General features: G+C 41.5%; 1 protein-coding gene across 1 annotated transcript in view; it reads right to left on the bottom strand.

Moving 5' to 3' along the window:
- Positions 1–25,552, bottom strand: part of LOC308475001 (uncharacterized protein) — a 268,471-nt gene that overhangs the window by 124,459 nt on the left and 118,460 nt on the right. The window contains exon 2 of the mRNA XM_081001675.1: positions 8,881–9,002. Within this exon, the coding sequence (XP_080857801.1) occupies positions 8,881–9,002 (122 nt within the window). The remainder of the gene's footprint in view (positions 1–8,880; positions 9,003–25,552) is intronic.

Below are 25,552 nucleotides of genomic sequence, written 5' to 3'. Positions count from 1 at the left end.
CTGTGATCACCAATAGTCAGCATGGATTTCTGAAAAATAAGTCATGTCAGACTAACCTGATCTCGTTTTTTGACAGAATTACAAGCCTGGTAGATGAAGGGAACACAGTGGATGTAGCCTACCTTGATTTCAGCAAGGCATTTGACAAGGTGCCCCATGATATTCTTGTAAAGAAGCTGGTAAAATGCGGTCTTGACTATGCTACCACTCAGTGGATTTGTAACTGGCTGACTGACCGAACTCAAAGGGTGCTCATCAATGGTTCCTCTTCATCCTGGAGAAGAGTGACTAGTGGGGTGCCACAGGGTTCTGTCTTGGGCCCGGTCTTATTCAACATCTTTATCAACGACTTGGATGATGGACTCAAGGGCATCCTGATCAAATTTGCAGATGACACCAAACTGGGAGGGGTGGCTAACACCCCAGAGGACAGGATCACACTTCAAAACGACCTTGACAGATTAGAGAACTGGGCCAAAACAAACAAGATGAATTTTAACAGGGAGAAATGTAAAGTATTGCATTTGGGCAAAAAAAATGAGAGGCACAAATACAAGATGGGTGACACCTGGCTTGAGAGCAGTACATGTGAAAAGGGTCTAGGAGTCTTGGTTGACCACAAACTTGACATGAGCCAACAGTGTGACGCGGCAGCTAAAAAAGCCAATGCAATTCTGGGCTGCATCAATAGGAGTATAGCATCTAGATCAAGGGAAATAATAGTGCCACTATATTCTGCTCTGGTCAGACCTCACCTGGAGTACTGTCCAGTTCTGGGCACCACAGTTCAAGAAGGACACTGACAAACTGGAACGTGTCCAGAGGAGGGCAACCAAAATGGTCAAAGGCCTGGAAACGATGCCTTATGAGGAACGGCTAAGGGAGCTGGGCATGTTTAGCCTGGAGAAGAGGAGGTTAAGGGCTGATATGATAGCCATGTTCAAATATATAAAAGGATGTCACATAGAGGAGGGAGAAAGGTTGTTTTCTGCTGCTCCAGAGAAGCGGACACGGAGCAATGGATCCAAACTACAAGAAAGAAGATTCCACCTAAACATTAGGAAGAACTTCCTGACAGTAAGAGCTGTTCGACAGTGGAATTTGCTGCCAAGGAGTGTGGTGGAGTCTCCTTCTTTGGAGGACTTTAAGCAGAGGCTTGACAACCATATGTCAGGAGTGCTCTGATGGTGTTTCCTGCTCGGCAGGGGGTTGGACTCGATGGCCCTTGTGGTCTCTTCCAACTCTATGATTCTATGATTCTATGATTCAGGGACCAACTCAGGAACCTGTATTGATTGGGCAAGTGCAGAAGATAATGGAGGAGGTTGCGGTTGCACCTCAAATAATACAAATGGAGAGACTCGAGGCCCTACAGGAGCATAAGCCGCTGTTTTTGAAGATTGAAGTTGGAGTGGGCCAGGGGGAGTCTGGAGCTGAGGAGGTTCTTAACTTTGGAGAGACTTTGAAATATGCTCTTAAATATTTTTTGGATTACATTGATGACTGTGGGGAGTGGGACTGTGGGGAATGGGCTGGTTTGATGAAGGGAGACGGAGATAATTTTGGGTTGGAACCCCCCAGAGACCTACTCCTCAATGAGAAAGGAAAGAAATTAAGAAAGAGACCAACAAAAGACAAGGAAAAGTGCAAGTATAAACAAGAAGAAGATCTGCAGAAGGGGCATGGAAGAGACTTAAGGGCCTCGGACATAAGACTATCAGGTTGATGGACTAGATGGAATGGACAGTAAGGACTGACACGACCCGAGACCAGGAAAAAGAGACGTTGGATGAAGATTGGAAGAAAATTTATAAAGAAAATCTTTATTTAGGGAATTAGCCTAAAATTAATGAATATTAGGGAAAATGTTGGAATGAAACTATATGACTAGTAGAAATGATATCAGGAGTTACGTATAATTGAGTTAAGTTTCAAGCTCTAAGGTATTTTACGGTAAGATAAGGTTAAATAAATTAAGGTAATTTGAATAACAGAATATGGGGGAAAGATGGAAAGGATTTGTTGAGTTAATTAATAGGTTAAATTGTTAAGATAAATTATTTAATAAAAATTGAGAAAGATGGAAAGAATTTGCTGAAATAACTAATCAAACTAGAATACAAAAAGGGAGGTGTGAGGAGGTCAATGAAACAAGCAAATGGAAGTTAAAGATATGAATATGGGATTTGTGTCTTTTCTTCTTCTTCTTTTTTTATCTTTTTGCTGTATTGTTGTATTGGTTTTTATGTTTTGCTTTTTTTTCTTCTTTTTTATGTATGGTAGTGTTGTTTTTATTTTTTTTTATTTTTTCTGTAATTCTGAAACTATTAATAAATATTATTTAAAAAAAACAAAACAGAAGTAACACACTCTGTTACTTCCGGGTCGCCGCAGCACGCAACTCAAAAATACTTATCCCGAAGCTGCTTCAACCCGAGGTATGACTGTATTTATGTTGTTGTTGCATTTACCCATATATAAAAAGTTTTGGCTTTAAGCAGGGTGTCTAAAGTTGAAGAACATGCAAATTCCTTTGCCTTTCCTTAGCTGAGTAATGGTACAAGAAAACTTGAGCATTTTAAAATAGTATGTGTGTTACTATCTCCCGCCTTCCTTTTATTTCATGCTAAATCAATTTCACAGTGTTTCCAACTAAAATCACTACATAAACATGAAAGCTCAGCCTAGATATGCATAAGCAGCACTAAATCAGCAATTCAGAACACAGCAGTTCCTAATTTGCCATATGGAAGCAAGGACCAGACCAAAGTTATGGGACCAATATTTTCAGAAGCTCAGTAACAGCAATAATTAGACAATGCTATGTAACTGTAGTGTGTGACCAAGCAGTGAACTTGGTAAGAATGCTGAAATCAGATAGACTAACAGCTACACAAGGGCAAACTGTTTCTAACCCGAATAATCACTAGGGCATATCAAAGTGACATATTCAATGAAAACTGGACATGCATGTGAAAACAGTGGAAAGGGAAGCATTATCCCAAGACTCATACTTGATTTGATTTGCAGGCTGACCCATGCTGAACGCTCAAGGCAAAGGGAATGTGAAAAGCATAAACCCCATTAGACTAATTAAAAGCTCACTCAGTCCACCTTGTCCCCCACCATCCAAATCCATCAGAAACAAAACCATCACCCCCCCCCCCACTGAAGATGTTCAGAGATGGTCATGCATGCTTGATGCATGAAATCACTTGATTTTCCAGCAAGTTTTCCAGTGTAAAAATGAATGTGCATAGGCAAGAGAGGGCAGCGGCAGCCATTTTCTCTTCAAAATTTGAAATAAGCCTAGAAACATGTTGAAATGCATAGCTTCGGTTGGTGATGCCATCACACAACGATACCTTACCCATGTGCACTCCTTTCTAATAGATGCCCTTTAGAGCTGATGGGGGCATGCATACATTAGAAGCCTTGCCCTGGTGTATGTTTATAATGTTGCCATAGTTAACATGAGACAATAAAAATGGCAGGCACAACAAATATCCTGACAGAAGACAGGCAGCAGTAAATCACACTGAGTGAGTCAGAGTTAACTCTTTATTAGCAAAAACAGGGTCTGCACAGGAGTGTCAGGCCTAATGAGCACAGCAATTCCTCTCTGGCAGGTCTCGCCCCCATAAAGCAGTTGCTGAGACTGAAGGTCCCTGCCTTCTCCCAGGTTCCTAACTCCCCTCCTGTCTAGTGTTTTCCCCAAGCAATCTGAGACTGCACCTGCATGGAACTTCTCCTCCACCTCCTTCATGTCTCTCCTGGTTCTGGGAGACCATGGGGGAGTGGAGCTTGTCGCAGCAAGCAACCTGTGCTTATTCACCAGCCAGACTCATCTCTGCCGGTTGACCTCCCTCCTTTCCTGCTTCAGCTTCTGCTCCTGATTCTGGACTTCTCTCTGCCACAGTCTCCCCCTGCTCACTAAACCCTGTTGCCTCTTCAGCTTCCAACACCTTCTCCCCCCAGTCTTCTCCCCCTGGCCACTCATTGGTGTCCCACCATCAATTCTCTGGCCCTGAGACTTTTTCCATTGGGGGTTCCCTAGCTGGTTCCTCCCACTATTTCTCTGAAGGTTTTTAAATTCCATGAAAATCTAGTGAAATGGCTGCTATATTTTTGTCCTTTCAGTTTTAATGCTCTTCTATATCTTTTCCTGTTCGCGTGAATTCTCTCTTGCAAGAATAAGGTGGATCCCCCCCCCATCTTTGCTGGAGAAGTCAGATGATGTCAGAGACTATTTTAATGCATTTTCTATTGAGGTTTATACCAAAGGTACCAGCCTAACCCTTTTTCATGGTTATGGCTTCAATTGAAGGCAAGGTTCTAGATATTATGCAGATTACTTTGTTTCTTACTGCAACAAAATAGCCCCAGAGCTCCTATTACTGTTTATTTTGTAATTAGAAACAGCCTATATTATAAATAACACTAGAAGTTGAATTGCCTGCAATGCAGTCAAAATTTGGGCTGTTGCTATGGGTTCCAATTCTCTACCTTTTGCTGCCCCAAAACAGCCGCTATCAATGGTTTCAAGGGTATAATGTGAACATTATGCAAAATATGTCAAATGTTAATAAGCCCATTAAAACATAGCTGGATGAAAATAAGATTTTTTTTAACCCATAGCAGCCCATTTGATTCTCAAAGGTTAAATGATGTTGGGATAGTGACCCAGCTTTCTTCACTATTTAATAGCATGTCCTCCATTTCATTCATTCCAATATTACTTCCATCATTCTTTCACTAGTGTGAATTGCCTTTGCCATTTTACCACCCACTCACTCAGCTTGGAGAGGCGCGCCAGACTTCCTTCATATATATAGTGAGCACGTAGTAGAGGGATGAAGCAGGATTTTGGCCTGTCTCCAATCTCCTTGCATAGTCAAAGCTCTGAAAATGGGACCTTTCCTTCATACATACAGCTGCAGGCACATGCATACTTGATGCAAATGGGAATCCTGCACATTCAGAGTTTTGCTCATGCGCAGCACCTATGTACATAGAGCTATATGTGCACAGCAGGCCTTTGCTGATGTAGGTCTCAGGGCCAGTGGAGTGCTTGCCATTACTGATGGGACCATCTGGCACAGTCCCAATCCCTTACATTCATTTATTCTGTTATGAAAGGAAAGACGTGAAGAGCTCTGAGATACGGAACAGCAACCCAATATCAAGTTCTCACCTTTTCCCCTTGAATAGTTTCAGCTTAATCATTCTCCTGATGAGCAACTTCTGCAGGGAAGCAACATCCTGTCTGCCTGAACATTATGGGGAGAGGAGTGAGGAGTTGACACAGGCAGCTATTTTTAGCCGCCAGGGTTGGCTCTATCATTAGGCAGAGTGAGGCAACCACCTCAGGTGGCAGATGCTGGGCTCGAGCCAGCGCTCCTCTCTATTGTATGACTAGGTTGGGTATGGCACATGAGCTCTTTCTTCACATCCTAAACTACTCAGCTCCTGTATATGGAATGAGGTGGGCACCATCTTATCCGTTGCCTCAGGCAGCAAAATGTCTTGGGCTGACCCTGTCCATGGCAGCCTTTGCTCATTGGCCCATTATGGACTATGGTAGTTGCATTCAGTCAGCTGCAACCCTCTCCCTTGGAGAAGGGCAAGATGGCTTCACACCATGAAGGAATGTGTATAACCACACAGTTCAAAAGCTTGTCACACTGCATACAAATGGAATTTTTTTAATAGCTGGAATTCTGTTTAGAGAGCAGCCCCCTCCCCTTTAAAGTGACTCGCGATTAGGGATGTAGCCCCCTGCTCTCTGTACCTGTTCATCTTTCGATCGCAATATCATTATTCAAACTTGATCCACTGTGGTTTGCATTTTGTTAAATTCATATGATCAGCCCTGGTACGATGATTTGTGAAAATAAGAGTGTTGTTTTCTATTCCCCTGACGATGGCGTGATCAGCTGCTACAAAACAGATGCCATTACATCCCTATATATTCCCCTATTTGCAGTACTGCTATTGTTATTCATTGGCCATCATCAAGTAGCCATAGCGCCCAGGCAGTTTTACTTTCAGATTTATTTACATTGGGTGGGGAGACAAAAGATTTAAAACAATTGTCTGTGTGTAAATGACACAGATCATCAGCAAGACATCCTTGTGGGTGGGTGGGGAGGACTCCCCTGAAACACAATAACAAATCCAGCCATCTCCCATAACCATCCTTTTTCATAGCTGTGAATGGCCACATGCAGAAGAAAAGTTCGCAAGGGCAATTGCTGCAAAATGCAGAGAGAACAGCAGTATTTTTTAAATTGGTCATTTTTTTGTGTGTGTTCCAGCAGGCGTGATGGACGGGATGATGCTCACTGATGGTAGTGAAAGGAAGGACACAAAGTACATGGTTGTGGTTACATTCCCCACACCCCACACAAACACACAATAAAATGATGCAGAGCCTTGGTGAACTGTGCTGGCTGGATTGTTCCTTGTTGTTTTGCAACAGTGAAGCTGACACACCTTTTTGTACAACAATGGTTCTGAAAAGCTCAGAGAATCATTCTTTCTTTTAAAATGCATTTCCTATTAAATCTACTACCATTAAACATTACTAGCTTACACCCATTAACCCCTCCCTCCCTCCCTCCCCCCCACTATCATGTAATAGAGGGCTTTATAGGTAGGATAAGAAACAGCACTGAATTTTAACGCCTACCAGCATCACCTCAGTGGAGCAGAGTTCAGAGGAATACACATTTTTTGCAGAGCTGATCTGACAGCAACTCCAAAACAATGACAACGAACAGAGTACTGGGTTCAAAAACAGTGCCATTAATTTTGTGTGGATTTTGTAAACCAGTATCAATAAAGATCACTGATGCTCACCTGGTAGGCAAATGAGCAAGCTGCTGCAGAGCTCACATTCATGTTTGATTTTTGCAAAATTTCTCCATCCTCCCTACTCATGATTCAGGTAAGCAAGGATGCTGTCCCCGACAAAGAACTCCTGTCAGTTCTTGGTGTATATGAAAAGCTGCTTTGATGAAGCGTAGCAGCCACAGATACCCAAACACTCTGTGAGGTAACCGGGAAGGGGTTGCTCGTGCTAAACTCTGAGAGCTTCTTTTCAGCTTTCTCAAAACCATGCGAATGAAGATCTCAGTGCCTTTCATGGAGATTGTTGCCAATTTGGGATGTAGAGAGAATACCAAACAAGCCTCCCACAAGGGAACAGGCAGTTAATACTCATTTAACTGTAACTTCTGCAGTATGAATGTGCACTTTTATCAGACAAATAATTTTAGCCTAACATTAGAAGGAGGAGAACAGTATAAATAGGTGCAGCTGCTCTGCTCTCATTAACATCACTATTATGCCGGGTTTGGGTTAAGAAAATGCAGTGTGATTACTGAGGCCATAAGGTGTATGCTTGAGCATAAAAATGGGCACAATTTTACACCCTTTTTGAAAATGTATTTTCCCATGCCAAATCATGGGGTGGCTTAAATCCACTGTTCTGAAAGCATTGCTTAGTTGGTGAGCAAATGTTTTGCATTCAGAAGGCCACAATTTCCGTTCCCAGGATCCCCAGATATCGAAACTCTGGAAGGCAGCTGCCGATCAGTGTAGACAATATTGAGCTGGGTATCCACTCATCTGACTTTGTATAGAGCAGCTTCCTATGTTTAATAATACCTGAGAACTTTAGTATAGGCAGTGGTAGCCAATGTATTGGTCTAAAACTCCAGGTGTTGTAGGATTACAATTCCCATCATCCCATGCTGGATGGGCTTATGGGAGATGGAGTTGAACAAATGCATGGGGGGGATCACATTGACAACCTCTGATTAAAGGCATGTTATTGTTGTTTTCATTTCAAAAATAATTCCCCAGAGATATCTTCTCAAAACCACAGCCTATCATCTATAAAGACGTCTGGAGAATGAGCAGAGGGTCCCAGGACTGCAGACAGCAAAAATATCCCAATCTCCCAAAAGGAAGATCCAGGAAAATACAGGGCAGTCGATATAGGGAAGATACCAAAACAGATTATGAAGCTTTCCATCTGCAAGTATATTGACAACAAGGCAGTGATTGGGAGAAGCCAGCGTGGATTTGTCAATGAAGAAGCCCTACAAGGCCAATGGTTTCTCTCTCTTTTTTATCAAGTTACTCACTTGGGATTGTGGGAATGCTGTGGATGTCATTTTTCTTCATTTTATCAGAGCATTTGCCCAAATTGCCTATGATATTTTGGTTAACTAGCAACTTAAATGAGGGCTAGCTGATAACACCATCAGATGGCTTGACAGCTGGTTGGAAAACAGTGTTGGAAAAGTGCTTAGACTCTGGGAGCATCACTCCAGTTCACATTGTTTTTTGGCCCACAAACAGAGCTGTTGTACACCTTGTATACCTGGCTTGACAGTAGTATATGTGAAAAGGATCTTGGGATTGCATTCAGTCACAAGCTGAACATGAATCAGCAGTGTCTTGTAGCTGTAAAAAGATAGGCTAGTGCAATTTTAGATGCAGTTTTCAAGTCATGGGAAGTACTGTAATGGAACCACTTTATTCTGCATTAGCTAGAGTCCTGTGTCTTGTGTCCAGTTCTGGCCACTGCACTTTAAGAAGGATGTGACAAAATTAGAACAGTTTTGGAAGAGGAGGAGGAGAACAGAGATGCTCAAGTATACGGAGTATGCTTAGCCTGGAGGAAAAAAAGAATGAGGATGAGCATGAAAGCACTCTTCAAATACTTGTAATAATGTCCTACATAGAAGGGCAAAGGTTTGATCTCTGTAGTCTAGGGCTAGATTTCTTAGAGTTACAGGAGGGTAGACTTGATTTGAAATTTAGGAGAAATTTTAGCAGTGAGCATAGTTCAACAATGGAAACAATTACCTGAGCAAGAGTGGACTTCTCTTTGGTGAGGTTCAGGAAGAGGCTGCTCAGGCTGTTCTTGCTTCAGGTTTCTTGCATCAAGCAGGAGGTTGGAATACAAGGCCTCTATCAACGCTGGGTTTCTGTGTAAGAAACACACACAATATAAACTGAATTTAAAATGCCAATGAAGTAATTCGTATCATGCAGCATACATAATATTGTTGCATGCCATCCCTCTGAGCGATGCAGTACAGCAGAGACTGCGATGTCTTTATGGTTTATTTATGCACATATATAACCTTAGCCTACAATGGAGGGGTTCACAACATTAACACCCCAAGAGGGTCTTGCTTCCCTCATAAGCCACAGCCTTGGATTCAAACAGAAATCAAACAAGACTCTGTCTCTCTCCACTCCCAGCTTGCTGCTTTGCTTCTAGCTCACACCACTCCAAACTCTCTACTCTCAACTCTTTTTTTTTTTTTATAGAAATTTATTGGGTTTTACAATAGAAATAAACATAATAAACAATGTAACATATATCTTAACATAATTTCACATTTTCTTTGGACTTCCTCACATCTCCCGCTCCCACTTTCATCGTTATAACATTTTGTCAGCAATTTATTATCTTATTTACATTCTTATATCCCTTCTATGTTTCATAATCTTCTAGTTCTCAAAAAGAGTTGTATTTTCTCAATCTCACTTATTTTCTTAAAATCATCTAAATTAGTGGTGCTCAGTTATTTTGATCTAGCATCCTATTTAGCATTCACTCAAATTGCAATATTTTTGTAAATAATTCTTAAATTTCTTCCAATCCTCCTCAATCCTCTCTTCTCCCAGGTCACGAATTCTGCCGGTCATCTCAGCCAGTTCCATGTATTCTATCAGTTGCATCTGCCATTCTTCCAGTGTGGGTAGATCTTGAGCTTTCCAATGCTTTGCGAGTAGTATCCTTGCTGCTGTTGTTGCGTACATAAAAAATGTCTGGTCCTTCTTTACCACCCCTTGGCCGACAATACCCAAAAGAAAGGCCTCTGGTTTCTTAGTGAAGGTATATTTAAATACCTTTTTCAGTTCATTGTAAATCATTTCCCAGAACGCCTTCACTTTAGGGCAAGTCCACCAGAGGTGGAAGAATGTTCCTTCACACTCTTTACATTTCCAACACTTATTGTCAGTCAGGTGGTAAATTTTTGCAAGTTTGACTGGGGTCATATACCATCTATATATCATTTTCATTACGTTTTCTTTCAAAGCGTTACATGCAGTAAATTTCAATCCAGTACTCCACAACCTTTCCCAGTCCTCAAACATAATATTATGCCCAATGTCCTGCGCCCACCTTATCATAGCCGATTTAACCATTTCGTCTTGTGTGTTCCATTTTAACAGCAAGTTATACATCCTTGAAAGTACCTTACTCTTATGTTCTAACAATTCTGTTTCTATTTTCGATTTCTCCACCTGGAACCCTAATTTCTTGTCATTTTTAAAAACTTCTTTAATCTGAGCGTAATGTAACCAATCTCGCACTTTATCCTTCATTTTCTCCAAACTCTGCAGTTTCCAGTTGTCTCCATCTTTTTCTAGAATTTCCCAATATTTTGGCCATTTGGCCTCCATATTGGGTCTTTTTCGGGCCTTAGCTTCCAAAGGTGAGAGCCACCTTGGGGTTTTGTTTTCCAGCAAGTCTTTATATTTTGTCCAGACATTAAACAGTGATTTTCTGACAATATGGTTCTTAAAGGCCTTATTTGCCTTAACCTTGTCATACCATAAATATGCATGCCATCCAAAAGCATTGTTAAACCCTTCCAAATCTAACACATCAGTGTTTTCAAGAAGTAGCCAGTCTTTTAGCCAGCAGAACGCTGCGGCTTCATAATACAACTTTAAATCTGGCAGGGCAAAGCCCCCTCTTTGTTTTGCATCAGTTAATATCTTAAACTTAATTCTGGGCTTTTTGCCCTGCCAGACAAACTTAGAAATATCTCTCTGCCACTTCTGAAAGCACTCCGTCTTGTCCAAAACCTGAAGTGTTTGAAATAAAAACAACATCCTTGGCAATACATTCATCTTGATAGCAGCAATTCGGCCTAACAAAGAAAGTTTCAATTTTGACCAACTATCTAAGTCTCTCTTAATTTCTGCCCAGCATTTTTCATAATTGTCCTTAAATAGACTTAGATTTTTTACTGTTATGTTTACCCCTAGGTATTTTACTTTTTTAACCACATTAAGTTCCGTCTCTTTCTGAAACCGTTCTGACTCTGTATCTGTCAAATTTTTCCCCAAAACCTTAGTTTTCTGTTTATTTAATTTAAATCCAGCCACCCGACCAAAGTCATTAATCAGTTGTAATACTCTTTTCGTACTAGGCTCTGGCTTCTGCAGGGTCAAGACCAAGTCATCTGCAAAAGCTTTTAATTTATATTGTTTCTGTCCGACCTGAATTCCTTCCACCAACCGATCCCCTCTAATCATATTCAATAGCACTTCCAGAACCGAAATAAATAACAAAGGGGATATAGGGCAACCTTGTCGTGTTCCTTTTTCAATTTTAAACTCTTCTGTAACCACATTATTAACTATCAGTTTAGCTTTCTGTTCTGAATATATCGCTTCAATCCCATTCTCAAAACCCCATCCCACTCCCATCTCTTTTAAATTTCCCAACATAAATTTCCAGGAGATGTTGTCAAAGGCCTTCTCCGCATCTATAAAGATTAAAACTGCTTTTGTGTTTATATCTGTTTGCAAAAGTTCCAAAATGTCAATAATGTTCCTTGTATTGGCAAACAGATGTCTACCTGGGAGAAAGCCTGCCTGGTCCTTATGGATTACTTCATTTAAAACTTTTTTAAATCTACTTGCCAAAATGTCTGCAAATATTTTGTAATCCACATTTAGAAGGGAAATGGGACGGTAGTTCTTAAGTTGTGTCTTTTCAGCTTCCGACTTTGGTATTAATGTGATAAACGCTTCCTTCCACCACTCCGGAGCCCTCTTCCCCTCCATAATTTCATTGCTGACCTCCATCAAAGGTTGTATCAAATAGTCTTTTAATGTCTTATAGTACTTGGAGGTCAGCCCATCTGGCCCTGGAGATTTGCCCAGTTGCATGTTCTGAATGGCTTGTTCAATCTCCTGTCGTGTTATTTTAGAATTCAGGATTATCCTATTTTCTTGTGACAATTTAGATAGTCCATTTTTTGCCAAAAATTGTTTAATCTCAACTTCGTCTTGCGGCCCTTGGGTGTATAGTTTTTTGAAGTATCTCTGGAAACACTTTCTAATGTCCACCGGATTCTGAATGTTTTTTCCTTCAACCACTAAATTTGTAACCGTATTTAATCTTTGTCTTCTCTTCAACTGCCAAGCTAGCAGTTTTCCACATTTATTCGCCGACTCAAACGTTTTTTGTTTCATTAGTTTAACCTTCCATTCAATTTCCTGATTTATCAGTTTAGAATATTGTGTTTGATAAAGTTTAATTTCTCTCAGAGTTGGCTGTGACTTCGGATTCACTCTTAACTTCTTCTCTAATTCTTTTATTTTATCCAAGATTTTATCTTTTTTCTCATTTTGTGTTCTTTTCTTTACTGCATTCTGTTGTATCAAGAATCCCCTCATTACGGCTTTACTTGCGTCCCAGACGATTCTTTTTTCCACCGTAGTATTCATATTTATCTCAAAGTAATCCTTCAAAACTTTTTGGGCCTTCTTGGTAATTTCCTGATCTCTGAACAAATTGTCATTCATCTTCCATCTAAAGGATCCAGTTGGTAGTAGTGTCATGTCCATTTTTACTGCATTATGGTCGGAACAGGTCTTTGGGCAGATTTCCACTTTTCTGACCTTAGGTGCCAGGCCTCTAGATATCCATATTTGGTCGATTCTTGTCCAGGTCAGTTGGGCTTCAGAAAAGAATGTTCCCTCTCTTCCTAGTGGGTTCTTTGTCCTCCAAATGTCAATCAAATCCATATTGTCTGTCATTTCAAAGAAAGTTTTAGGTAGTCTGCCGTCTTTTGTAACATTTTGGCTTTGTGACTTGTCCATGTTAGTTGATACTACCCCATTCATATCTCCCATCATTATGATGTTGTTGTAGTCCAGATAATCCAGCATTGTCTCCTGCAGCTTCTTGTAAAATTCCGATTTCCCTTCATTGGGTGCATAGATTCCTAATATCAACAATTTCTCTCCTTGATGTTGTATCTCAATTGCCAAAATTCTTCCATGTTCATCTTTAAATAAGAATTTAGGTGACAGGCTCTCTTTCGCATATATCACCACACCTCTCTTCTTAACTTTGTCCGACGATATAAATTCCTGGCCCAATCTTTTATTTATTAACACTTTTCTATGGAGCCTCGTCACATGTGTTTCCTGTAGACAAATAATGTCCAATTGTTCTTTTTTTAATATGTGAAATATTTTCTTCCTTTTTTCCGGAATGTTACAACCATTAATATTCCAGCTCAACAGTTGCAGAGACATCCTGAATTAATCTGGTTATTTCTCCAGGGGTGGTATCTTGTTCACAGAATCTTCAGGTTCCCCAGGTGCTGGTGTTGGTACTGGCGTTGCCCCAGGCCCAGAAGGTAGTTAAATTCCTTTTTGAAGGTCCTCTCCGTGTGTAGACAGAAATTTGTCTCTCTCTTCCGATGTTCTGATTTTAACCTTTCTCCCTCTAAAGGTAAAAGATATTCCTTGGGGGAATTCCCACCTAAATGGAATTGCGTTGCTCCTTAATAATTTGGCAAGTTCAGAGTAGGCGGCTCTAAGGTCCAACAGTTGTCTTGGAATGTCTTTGTAAATTTCAATTCTTCTGTCCAGAACCTCCAGTGACTTTCCGTAGTGTAGGCCCAAAATCTTGTCCCTTTCCTCCTTTGATCTCAATGTTATCAAACAGTCTCTGGGCCTCTCCTTCTTTATAAATCTTCCAAGTCTGAAAGCTGACACAATTTTAAAGTCCTTTTCCTCCAAATTCCAGAACTTGGAGAATTCTTTGGTCAAAAACTCAGCTAGATTTCCTTCTTCTGCCTCTTGTAGCGACCTAATCCTCAAATTATTCTCACGATTTCGCAATTCTATCATAGAAAGATAAGTCTGATGTTCCCCAACTTGTTTGGTGAGTGGTCTTACCTCTTGTTCTAAATTTTCTAATTTTTGTCTGGTATCCTCAGCCAATTTCCGATTTTCTGCTGTGGCCTCCGTTAACTGTCCAATTGCCTGTGTGTTCTGTGCCACTTGTACAGTTAATTTATTTAGGCATTCTGTATTTTTGTCAATCTTTGCTGATTGCTCATCTGCTTTCTTGTCCAAAGCTTCCAATTTTTCAAAAATTTTATCTAAAACAGAAGCAGATGCTCCTGAGGCCATATCTTCCAATTGTAACTGCTCTATTTCTCCCTCTCCCTCTTTTGCCTGTGACGAGGCAACTTCTTCTACTTCTACTTCTGAAGGCAAAGTAGGTACAGATGATCTGCGTGTCTGTGAGGCTGAGGTTAGAGTTGTCAAAGTTTGTCTAACTCTTCCTCTTCTTCTTGTGCCACTCATTCCAACGTTATCTATCAGTCAAGGTCACACTGAGTTATTCCCATGGGAATAGAAAGGCCCAGAGAAAGCAAACAACCAGGGAATCGAAAGTAAATGTAAAGTCACTGTTTTAATCCAATCCTCTAGAGGGAGCTTAAAATGTCTTTCAGAGTCTAATTTAATATCCAGGAACCTTCAGATACAAATATTTAGCAGAGTTGATATTAATAATCACTTTGTTACAAACAGTGCTTACTTGTCTCCAAAGAAATGTTTCAAATTAGAAGGTCTCAATACCCTCAGATTGTTGCAAGTTCCAATATACAGTATCCAAATCTGCAGTACTGACAGCTCAGTCTCTCAAAACTCAGGCAGCTCCGGACCCTGGGTTTCACCTTTTAATTGTAATCCAATAAAAGGAGGAAAGTCAAATACAAATAATAATTCCAAATCTTTAAGTTAGAATCTTTACTTTAGATTGCAGGTTCAGTGGGTGCTTAGATCCATAAAGTTTAAAGGCTCTTTTTTCAGCCTCCACTCCTCCAGCTATTTGCTTTTTCAAGTTCAATGGCAGCGGAAGACGGACTTCCTGTTTCCACGTCTCTCCGCTCTCAGCCAAGTTCAGCCAAGTTCAAATCTTTTAATTTAAAGTCTCTAATTTCAAGTGATTCAGTCTTTACTCACAAGTAAGTTGATTTTAGTTCCGAATCCGAATTTGACAGGAAAAGGGATCAGCGCTCACCGGCAGCAGCAGCGCGGCTTCGCTCCGCAGATTGCGAAACGGCTCACAGCGCCGCAACCCCCCTCCACGCTCCGGAGCCCCTTACGGGGTTCCTTTGACGTTTGGAGGGTCGCTTTAGGCGCCCACCGAGCCTCAAGACCACAGGCTCTTGCCGCCTGTGGTTTTCCGAAATGGGTCTCCGCTTCGCCGTAGCGGACGACCCGATGTCTGCGGAGCCTCCTCTCCCGGTCACAAGAGGACCGCCATTGCCGTTCGCGCCGCCCCCGGAAGTCTCTCTACTCTCAACTCTGACTTTGTCCTTATAACTATCCACGAAGTCAGGGAGGGGGCCCCACCCATTTGCTGTCTCTCACAGAGTCCCTTCCTTTGTTCCCCTTAATGGCCCATCAACCTACCAGGAAGCTAGCTTGGCTATTCCAATAATTAGGGGGGGGGGGCAAGTATCAGGTCTCAGCATACAGCCCACGCCCCCTCCCAACTCATAACACTATTAAAAACCCCAAATACACAAAAACCCCAAATGAACCCACTAAATTGTCACTTAGAAATGCATTGCATTGACCTTGTCAGATATATATGAAGTAGCATGCCTCAAGGAAATGCATCTTCCTTTCTCTGAGCTTCTGTATTCATGTTCGCATAGCGCACCTATGTGGTTTCTGAGAGTGTATGAATAAATAAAATTATTCTTAAGCTGAAAACAACTAAGCACCATGTTTCCTGTTAATAGAGTCAAATATGTGTGTGTACAAGAAAATCCTGGGGAAAATACACACCAAGTGACATTTACTGCCACTGTACATGATGAGACTAAAATCCATCTTATCAAATACTTGTAAGCAACTCTCGCCTCTAGCTTCTCGTTTCATTGTGTTCGTGTCTTATTAAAAATTAAACTCAAGTTCCTCCTCCCTTCATCGTTATCCACCAAAGTGGAAGATGAGAGCCCATGGACTTGTAAAGATTTCCATCGTGATTCCACATTAAATGTGCATAAAGGACTCTCCTAAGAGAAAATAACGATTAGAGGAACATTCCTTTTAGGAGGAGGAAAAGGGCAAAAGGAAAAATACTCCCTTTTTCTAAGCCCCCCGCAGCGATAATGCTTCTTCGTACCTGGTTGTCACTTTGAAATTCATTATATTGACCTAAAGCTTCACGCATTGGAATGCTTTAAGAATAATTGACAGCAAGAGAAGATATAATCGCAAGGTATTGTCATCAGTGCCTCGGCAGCTCTTTCGCTTAAAAACACATTATGTAAATCTATGCAGTGCTCCAGTCATAAAATATTATGCACACATCGTGTGTGGAATAGAGACGGGGTGTCACAAAAACCTGTTTGAGAAACAGGCTACCAATTAATTCCCCCCTCGCCCTCCTACAGAACAGATATTCACTTGGCACATTTTTGGCACACTGTAGTCCTTTTAACATTTCAGAGTGGCTTTTCTCTCCTGACATTGTTACACGGTGTAGTTCTAAAGAAATATGCTATAACTACCACACACAGCAAGCATAACTAGAAATGGAGAGAAAAGAAAGAGGTCTCCATTTCATTTAGAATCATAGAATCATAGAGTTGGAAGAGACCACAAGGGCCATCGAGTCCAACCCCCTGCCAAGCAGGAAACACCATATAGAATCATAGAAACACCATATAGAACAAATTTGCTAATTTGTATTCTGCATAAGACAAAAGAAAGAAAGAGGCAAGTGCCTGAGGGTGGGATGTGGGGGACCAAGACAGAGGATGCTGCCCAGGGGTTTTCAACCATGTAGCAAGCATCCCTTGGGCAAAGGATGTGAAATACCTTAGCTGGGGTCCTATCAATTGAGAAAAGGCACCTCGTGCCCTGGTGGTGGGGACTCCTGCCAGAGTTTTTCAGTTATTTTTGTTGCATCCATGTGTTTATGTAACATAGAAATAGGTTTGAGGACTCCTTGCCTCACACCCTGAACAAGGAGTTGAGAACAGGAATTGGTAAAAGCAGTGCTTTTTTTCTGGGGATACTCAACGGTATGATGTAACAGCACCGTTTTTTTCTAGAAGAAAAGCACCGGTTAAAAGGTTATGTTTATAGAAGCATAACAAGGAAGACCTTGAGACAATCTCACACAACAAATGCAGACAGATAATACCCACCCAGGCAAGCAGAAAAACTCCTGACTGCAGCAAAGGGCCAATCTCCCCAAGGTGGCATGATGGGAGGCAACTATGCACTTCCTGTAAAGGCAAGCCAGGGGTGTGTGACTTGATCAGTGCCACCCCCCCCCCATGGCTCAGTTCTCAGCAGGTGGCATATGCCAGGCCCTGAAAGCACCAGACCAAGAGGTCCCACAAGCCAGTCAACAATAGGTCTGCACCCAGCATGCCTCAAGTTGTTGACCATGCTCTAATTAAGTGGTACTCAAAGTGGCAGTCCATGGACTGTTGCTGGACTGCAAGTCATTGCATACCCTCCAACATTTATCTGATGAAAATAGGGACGTCCCATTCCATAATGATCATTTTACTATTTATACCCCACACATCTTACTAGGTTGCCACTCTGGGAAGCTTCCAACGTATATAAAAATATAATAAAACATAAAACATCCCTAAACAGGATTGCCTTCAGACAGCTCGGGGGTCAAATAACTCCATACCCTCCAACATTTCCCCAATGAAAACAGGGACAAACTAAGGAAAAGTAGGCCATTCCAGGAACAAAACAGAAACTGGGACAGCTTCTCTAAATCAGGGACATCCCTGGAAAATAGGGACACTTGGAGGATCTGCCATTGGCTTCCAGTCTGCAGTGACTCCACCACAGCTTGGGTTGGGTGGGCACACGGGCGGGGGGGGGGGGGAATGCCAGTCCGTCACATCAAATAGCTTGAGAAGCAGTGTCTTAAACCACTTACCTGCCCACACCATGCAGCCAGATCAAAACCCAAACCCACCACAATCCAACTGAATTCAGAGAAGTATGGTGCACGGGCAGGGGGAGTATGCCCAAAGCCAATCAGAATGTAGTAAAGAAATTCCCATTCAGCCCTGAATGGCAACTGGCAAAGCCTGCATTGCTCAAAGGGTGAGTTGCTGGGATGCTGAAGATGAAGAGTTCAGAGGCAACCTTTTAGAGGCAACCCAAGCCTGTAGTACAATCTCAGTCATATGAGATCTCACCCCTGTTCCTTGAGAGGAAACTGCATGAGGCGTTCTGCTTCATTTGGGTCTAATAAATATACCCCACCCATCCGGCTGTGTTTCCCCAACTACTCTGGGCAGCTTCCAGTATATATAAAAATGCAATAAAATATCATACATTAAAAACTGCCTGATGCAGGGCTGCCTTCAGATGTCTTCTAAAAGTTGTGTGGTTCTTTATCTCCTTGACATCTAATGGAAGGGCATTCCACAGGAGGGCACCAATGAGGCCCTCTGCCTGCTTCCCTGCAACTTCACTTCTCACAGTGAGGGAACCACCAGAAGATCCTCGGAGAAGGACTTCAGTGTCTGGGTTGAACTATGGGAGATGCTCCTTCAGGTATACTGGGCCAAGGCCATTTAGGGCTTTAAAGGTCAGGCCAACGCTTTGAATTGTGCTCGGAAACATACTGGGAGCCAGTGAAGGTCCTTTAGAACTGGTGTTATACAGTCCTAGCAGCTACTCCCAGTCATCAGTCTAGCTGCTGCATTCTGGATTAGTTTTAGTTTTCGAGTCCCTCTAGTGATATCTTTTCCAACTGATAACACTTCATTCATCTGATGAAGCATTGTCCAGTCCATGAAAGCTAATGTCGCCATAAATCTCTTAGTCTTTTAAGGTGCCACAAGACTCTCTGCTGCTTTTTAAACCTACAGGTAATATTTGCCAGAGTGCATAAAGATGTCACCACTCAGTTTGTACATGCCTCTAATTTGTCACTGTTTATCCACATGGGCCTAGGCTGGCATTTCTGGCATGGGTCACCTTTTTACCATCTGCCCAATATGCAGATTCATTCAGACCACTGCAGCACATTGTTGGCTCTTGTGTTACAATTTTCAATGTCCAGATGTCCCTCATGTGTTCTCTGAAGCATGCCATTTGGGGCACTCCCAGCCTATCACCTTGGAACAATTTCCCATCAATTACAGACAGTGCTGTTTTAAATTTAAAATACGAGGCAGGTACTGTATGTAGTAACCTGGCTAGCAGGCTACCTTTCATTTACTTGCTGTTGGATGATGCCATTTGCTGTGGCTTCTGCGAATTCTTTCCATTTCTTTTATATATATATATTGTGCCTGTACGCCTTTTCTTTTTCAAGTTGAGGAAAAGTCAATTTTGTCATAATTTTCTCGAGGAGTGCTGTCAAATGTCCTGGATAATGTGTCGCCTGCTACCAGATCTTTCTCCTGTTTTATACTCCATATTGCTGAAGCTGGAAAACAGAGTCTCTGGAAACTAAGAGAAATGCCTGCCAGCTCTCTTGTTATCAAAAGAAACCAGAAGTTTATGGGCAGTTCCTTTGACAACTGGCCTTTCATAGATGAAGACACAACATTTTAGTGCAGCAAAAAATTGAAGCAAAAACTTCTTTTTCTGAGCACGTTGGCAAGAGAAGGATAAATCGGTCCATTTTGATCACTCCCACTTTCTCAAATCTTAACTTTAGTTCATCGCATTTGTGCACCAGTATGCATTTTTTAAGTCATCACAAGAACATGCCAGTATTTTAGTGTGGCTTTCTCCCAATGTACACATTTGGTTTGCAATTTTGCCTAATTTGCACACTTCCCCATGATATATTTGTACACATTTTCAGGGGTGGAGATGTGTATCACAAAATTAAGAAAAGTGTGAATTTTGAAGGATAACTGCATTTCAGTTCATGTATTGTTTCAGGAGTGCAAATTAGGCAAGTTTCCTCTTTCAACGTCCCACATTCTATCTGCTTCCCCCCCCCCCCAGGGCACCTGTTGACATTTTGGGTTGTCCTTCATAAAAACATTTCAGTGCATTAAATGTTGTTATTGTTATTAGTTGCGTCAGCTTTTCAAATTCCTTGACCAAATTTTGTACCCTATGTTCACTGCAAGTTTTTCTTGAGAAAGATTCCCACAAAATTCAACATTTCTGAAAATCCTTGTGGTATATTGAGATAACCTGTATTCTGCTAGCATCAATTTGCACACCATTTCCTGCTAAATATGGGACTTTTTCAACATGAAATGTGTACTTCCTTGAACCTTGGGATGAATCACAGCGAATCTTCCTGCTAATGTTTCTTGTATCTATATTAGATGAGACATCCTGGCACTTTCTCTGTGTTATGGCATGTGATGGGTGTCTAAGTCAAAGGCACATGCATGGCTAGTCCTGCTCTTTGGGGGCAGTATAAATCCAAGAGTCCTGTGGTCTTTGCGATCAATGATTCAATGAAAAGCTATACCAAATGAATGTCCACCACACAGATCTTCAAGCGGGTAGGAGATTTCAAAGAAAGGGGCTATAAATATACTCAGTTAGTCCAGTAGTGTTCATTTCCCATGGCTATGGCCTAGCCTTATCCTGTACTTAATAGCATATCACAGTATAGGGCAAATCAGAGAAATGAGACTGCAGACTTCCATCTGGAATAGAAAGCGCAACATCAGTCACACCATGAAACACCTAAGCCACAGTTTTTCATGGTATTATTTGCAGCTGGCTGCTTTCGAATTGCAGCTGAATGTTCTAAGGGAAGAAAAGGTATACTTCTCAGTTGAGAAGATGAAGAAAACGAAGTTAATTAATGTGTCATCCATCTGGAACTTCAAAAATTGTCTTGCCTGGGGAATATATCATGCACTGGCTCTTCCCATTTGCACTGCGGCACAATAACAGCCATGGATTGAAATCAAAGCCTTGACTAAGCTTTAATAAATAGTCTGTACTTGATGTAATAATATTCAATAGTCTTTAGAGCAACTACCCAAGTGCATCAACACAGACAAGCAGCTGTCCATCACTGGGAAATGGCAACACATTTTCCTTCTGATCCCTGGAAAGCAAGACCCCTCAAAAATGTAACCTCAGAGCCTGTATTTCAAAATGGCATGTAGGGATTTTAAAGTCAATCAGGACTCTCCTTCAAATTCCTACTCAGCCCCAGAAAGGCAGCTAGGAAAGTCCACACTATAAAGGTCACTGAAACAAAGAAAGGCGAGTCTAGGGTGCAGCCTTTTGAGAAGCCTGGCAACAGATTGTCCACTCTGCTCTTCACATGGGATAAACCACCCAAGGCATCCCCTAAAGCAGGCATAGGCAAACTCGGCCCTCCAGATTTTTTGGGACTACAATGCCCATCATCCCTGACCACTGGTCCTGTTAGCTAGGGATCATGGTGATGTAGTCCCAAAACATCTGGAGGGCTGAGTTTACCTATGCCTGCCCTAAAGGAAGTGGGGTGTGGCAAGCTCACCCCCATTCAAGAGAGGTAGCAACAACCCTGTCAAAAGTTCCTTAAGAACAAACCTGTTTTGAAATGAACTATGCTTTGTTTAATTAAAAAAAAGCTTTACTTAATTAACTCTGTATCACAGGTAAAGCCACGGTGGTTGGTCAGCAAACAAGACAGCCCTCACCCCAGGTAAGCCTCCCCCTGCCTTAATTGGAATAAAAGACTATTTTTGTTTTGAATCTGTCCCCCTCAAAAAGGAAGAAGAATAAGAAGAAAAAGATGCTAGGAATGAAAAGGAAGTTAGAAAACTGCCAGGAGATCTCTGACGTTTTGGATTCCACACATCTCCCCAGCCTCAAGAACTCAACTCACACTGCCAAATCCTCTTTTGATTTAGCGATATTAATGTACACTTACTCAAATTACTTTAGTTGGTCTGTATTAATTTACCATTAAGGAGCCAGAGTTTAACAAAGAATGTGGAAAGCAAAATAATATATAATATGGGAAACACTTTCCCAGAGCTAGTCACAGCTATTAGGTGCCCTAGCCCTGCTGTGATTCATGTGAAAACTGAAAGCCTGCTATGATTCACAATAAAATAGTATTCCTTTGGGGACACTGGTAAGCAGTAATATTAAAAAGAAAAAACCTTAATCAGGGACACTAGAGCATTTATAAGGAAAGGACCAGTCACCGAATGTGAGCTATTTTCTTTCCTGTTGAAACTTATGATATATTGAACTTCTTATTAAGAACCATAACACTGAATTATAAATTAATCCGAGAACCTCTCTGGTCCTTCATATATTGCTGGATTCACACTCCCAGTAGCCCTAGCTAGCCTGGTCAAAGATAGCTAAAGCCCAGCAACATCTGGTTTCCCCTCCCTGTATCTACACTCTTCTTGGTCAATATGCACCTGAAATTGCAGTTTAGTTGATGCATCTATTATTGGATCACCACTTGGTTTTAAGCCCAGAAACCGTTTCTCTTTGTGGCTGATCCTGCCATGAAGAGGAGTGAAACAACATTTGAGGGCTATTGAGTGGGAACAGTTATTTCATTTCTGACAGCATCATGGTGGATGGCTGGTCATTATTTAATTTACATGGATAGGCCACTATGGTAGGTTGATGTTTCACAATGGGAACTTTGGGGGTTGGCATCCATCTGTCTCAGGAGACATTTGAAGAGTGTGCCTTTGGGGACGACGTCAAACCACTGGAGAGTTACAGTTTCTGCTGTGGCTGCAGGGACCGATATGGGAGAGACATGTTTAATTGAAGGTGGAGCAGATGAAGGCATCTGGTTGTGCTGATGCAGGTATACCATGGTGTTTCTTCTTTCTGTGCTCTTCCCAGTGAACATTGATGTGGATATGTGACCCGACTGAGTCTCTTCAGGCATTGTGGTCATCTGTAAGGAATTCCTATATGGCAGGGTTAATGTTGCCAGTTTTCAAGTCACTTTTGAAGACATCTTTGTAACACAGAGCTAGTCTGCCAATGGGCCTGGTGCCTGAAGCCAGCTCCCTTTAGAGCGTGTAACTTGGGGATCCTGCCATCTTCCATTCTGCGGACTTGACCCAGCCAGCGTAGAAGCCACTAAGACAGGAGTGCAAACATGCTGGGAATGTGGGGTTGGGACAGCACATCTTTGTTTGAGACTGTTCTGCCATGTGATGCCCAAAATCTTCCTGATAAAGCAGGCGTTGCTGTGTTGCTCCTGATGGTTGTAAGTTGCCCACATCTATCTACCACAAAGCAGCATGCTCAACATGCAAGCCTGAACTCCATTGCAGGCTTGGGCAAAACAGTTGAGTCTCTGTTGAAACATTAGCTAATAGTAGGCCTTCATTTCTTTTCCTCACAGTTGTTTGTGGTTCAGCTAATAGTAGGCCTCAATTTGTTTCCCTCACTACAAAAGTACTTATTTATATTCATGCTAGAATTATTTTTGGGAGAAATGCATGAAGGGTCAATGCAGGCATTTTCTGTTGCTAAGATCCATTTGAAAGACTGCAACGTGGAAAGGGGAGGATGGAGTAGAAGAGGAAGCACACAGATTGCAAGTATTTGCTGCTCTTTGTACTACTGTTTTCTGAAGCTGTTTATTTTTTCAATGTTGTATTTTCTTCTGTAACAGCGAACAAAGCTCTGCCATGTTGCTCCTTGTTTGAAAAAGATGCTGATATTTGCAGTAACGGTGTCATGTTTTATGTAATAAGGACCGCAGAGCTTGATAACCTGGAAAAGCAGAGCAGTGTAGTTCTTAAAGGGCTAGCAAAGTGCTCTTTGCTCAGTCATTCCCATGCTGCTCAGGTGTAAATTAAGGTTGGTGAGTCAACTGCAATCCTGTTTGGACTAGCAAAGCCTCACTCGCAACCTCCGGATTAGACTGTTGAAGCATTCCTCAACCTGATGCCTTTCAAATGTTCAAAGGTGGGTGGTGAGCACACAATGGAGGACGTGTTTTGCAGCTAGCAGCAAAACATCCTGAGCTGGCCCTGCATCATTCCACTAAGACCCACTGCTGTTGGCCAGGGGTTTGGATTTCTCCTTGTAACTTTCAACACCAGGGTTTCAGTACACGCAAGTTAGATTGTGTCCCCCAAATCCCCTGGACTCAGATCTAAAGACAATTTGGCTATTGCAACTGAAAAAAAGTCCTATTTGTTTCTCTTCAGTGTCACACTATGTTAAATTCCAAATGTGCTGCTGTGTCTGTAAATGTATGTCCAATTATGTGTCCACCTTTTATTTTAATACAGTAATCTATTATGTCCGTCTTCACCTTCAGTTGGTTCCTATAGTTTCCTTATACAGTGGTACCTCAGGTTAAGAACTTAATTCATTCCGGAGGTTCGTTCTTAACCTGAAACTGTTCTTAACCTGAAGCACCACTTTAGCTAATGGGGCCTCCTGCTGCCACCGCACCGCTGCCGCCGCACCGCTGCTGCACGATTTCTGTTCTCATCCTGAAGCAAAGTTCTTAACTCGAGGTACTATTTCTGGGTTAGCGGAGTCTGTAACCTGAAGTGTCTGTAATCTTAAGCGTCTGTAACCCGAGGTACCACTTTGACTTAACTGTGCTACTAGAAGCTTTTTCACTTTTGTCAAACATTGTCATGTGCTTTTCAGACTACACAGTATTCAAATGCAGCGATCGCAATCTTACTCCATGTCAAACCAATTTATTACAGCTAGAGGCTAAAATGGAGGATTTTCTATATGCCCAGTGCTGAAAATAAACTAGCTGGTTTCTTTAAAATATATTGCAACTGTAAATTTTTAGAGCTAAAGAGACAAAAGTGCCTCTTAGCTCACTGGAATATGTTGTGGGATGGTACCTCTTGTCACAGCAAGCCCCAGAGACCCAAAAGCAGCTTTTCCATCAGTGGCCAAGATACATAGGTGTAAAGCAGGTGTAGAGGACATGCGGCTCCCGAGATGTTCCTGTTACAAAAATGCATATACTAATGTAAAGTGTGCATAAAGCTATTAATGAAAATAACACATTAAAATGCATTATATTGGGGAAAATATGCTTTGCAAAAATATATATTAGGCAAAATTGCAAACAATAATGTGCATATTAGGAGAGATTTACATTGAAATGCTGGTGTATTTTCATGATGACTATATTTTTAACAAGGTGGTGAAATGCTCCAGATTTTACAAGGGTATATTTTCCTACTTTGGCCAGGGAAATTATTGACCCATTTATCCTTCATTACATATAAGTGTGCCACATGAAAGACATAAGTAATAATCAGCCTGTTTCAGAGGAATAGCAAATTGCTGTATCCATGTATAGATGAAGCTTGTGTTGAAAGACTGAGTTTTATTATTCATTAATGAGTTATAGAGATCTTCCAAGTTCTTATCAAATAAACTTTCAAGGCACCCATTAAGACTAATGACAATGATAAGTGCAATTAATGAAAACATGTGAAAATATGGGAAGAGGGGGCTAAAAACA

Source organism: Podarcis pityusensis (genome assembly GCF_964106645.2).
Source record: "Podarcis pityusensis genome assembly, chromosome: 4".
In the NCBI taxonomy this organism is placed as follows: domain Eukaryota; kingdom Metazoa; phylum Chordata; class Lepidosauria; order Squamata; family Lacertidae; genus Podarcis; species Podarcis pityusensis.
This window is presented reverse-complemented; position numbering and strand designations above follow the sequence as displayed.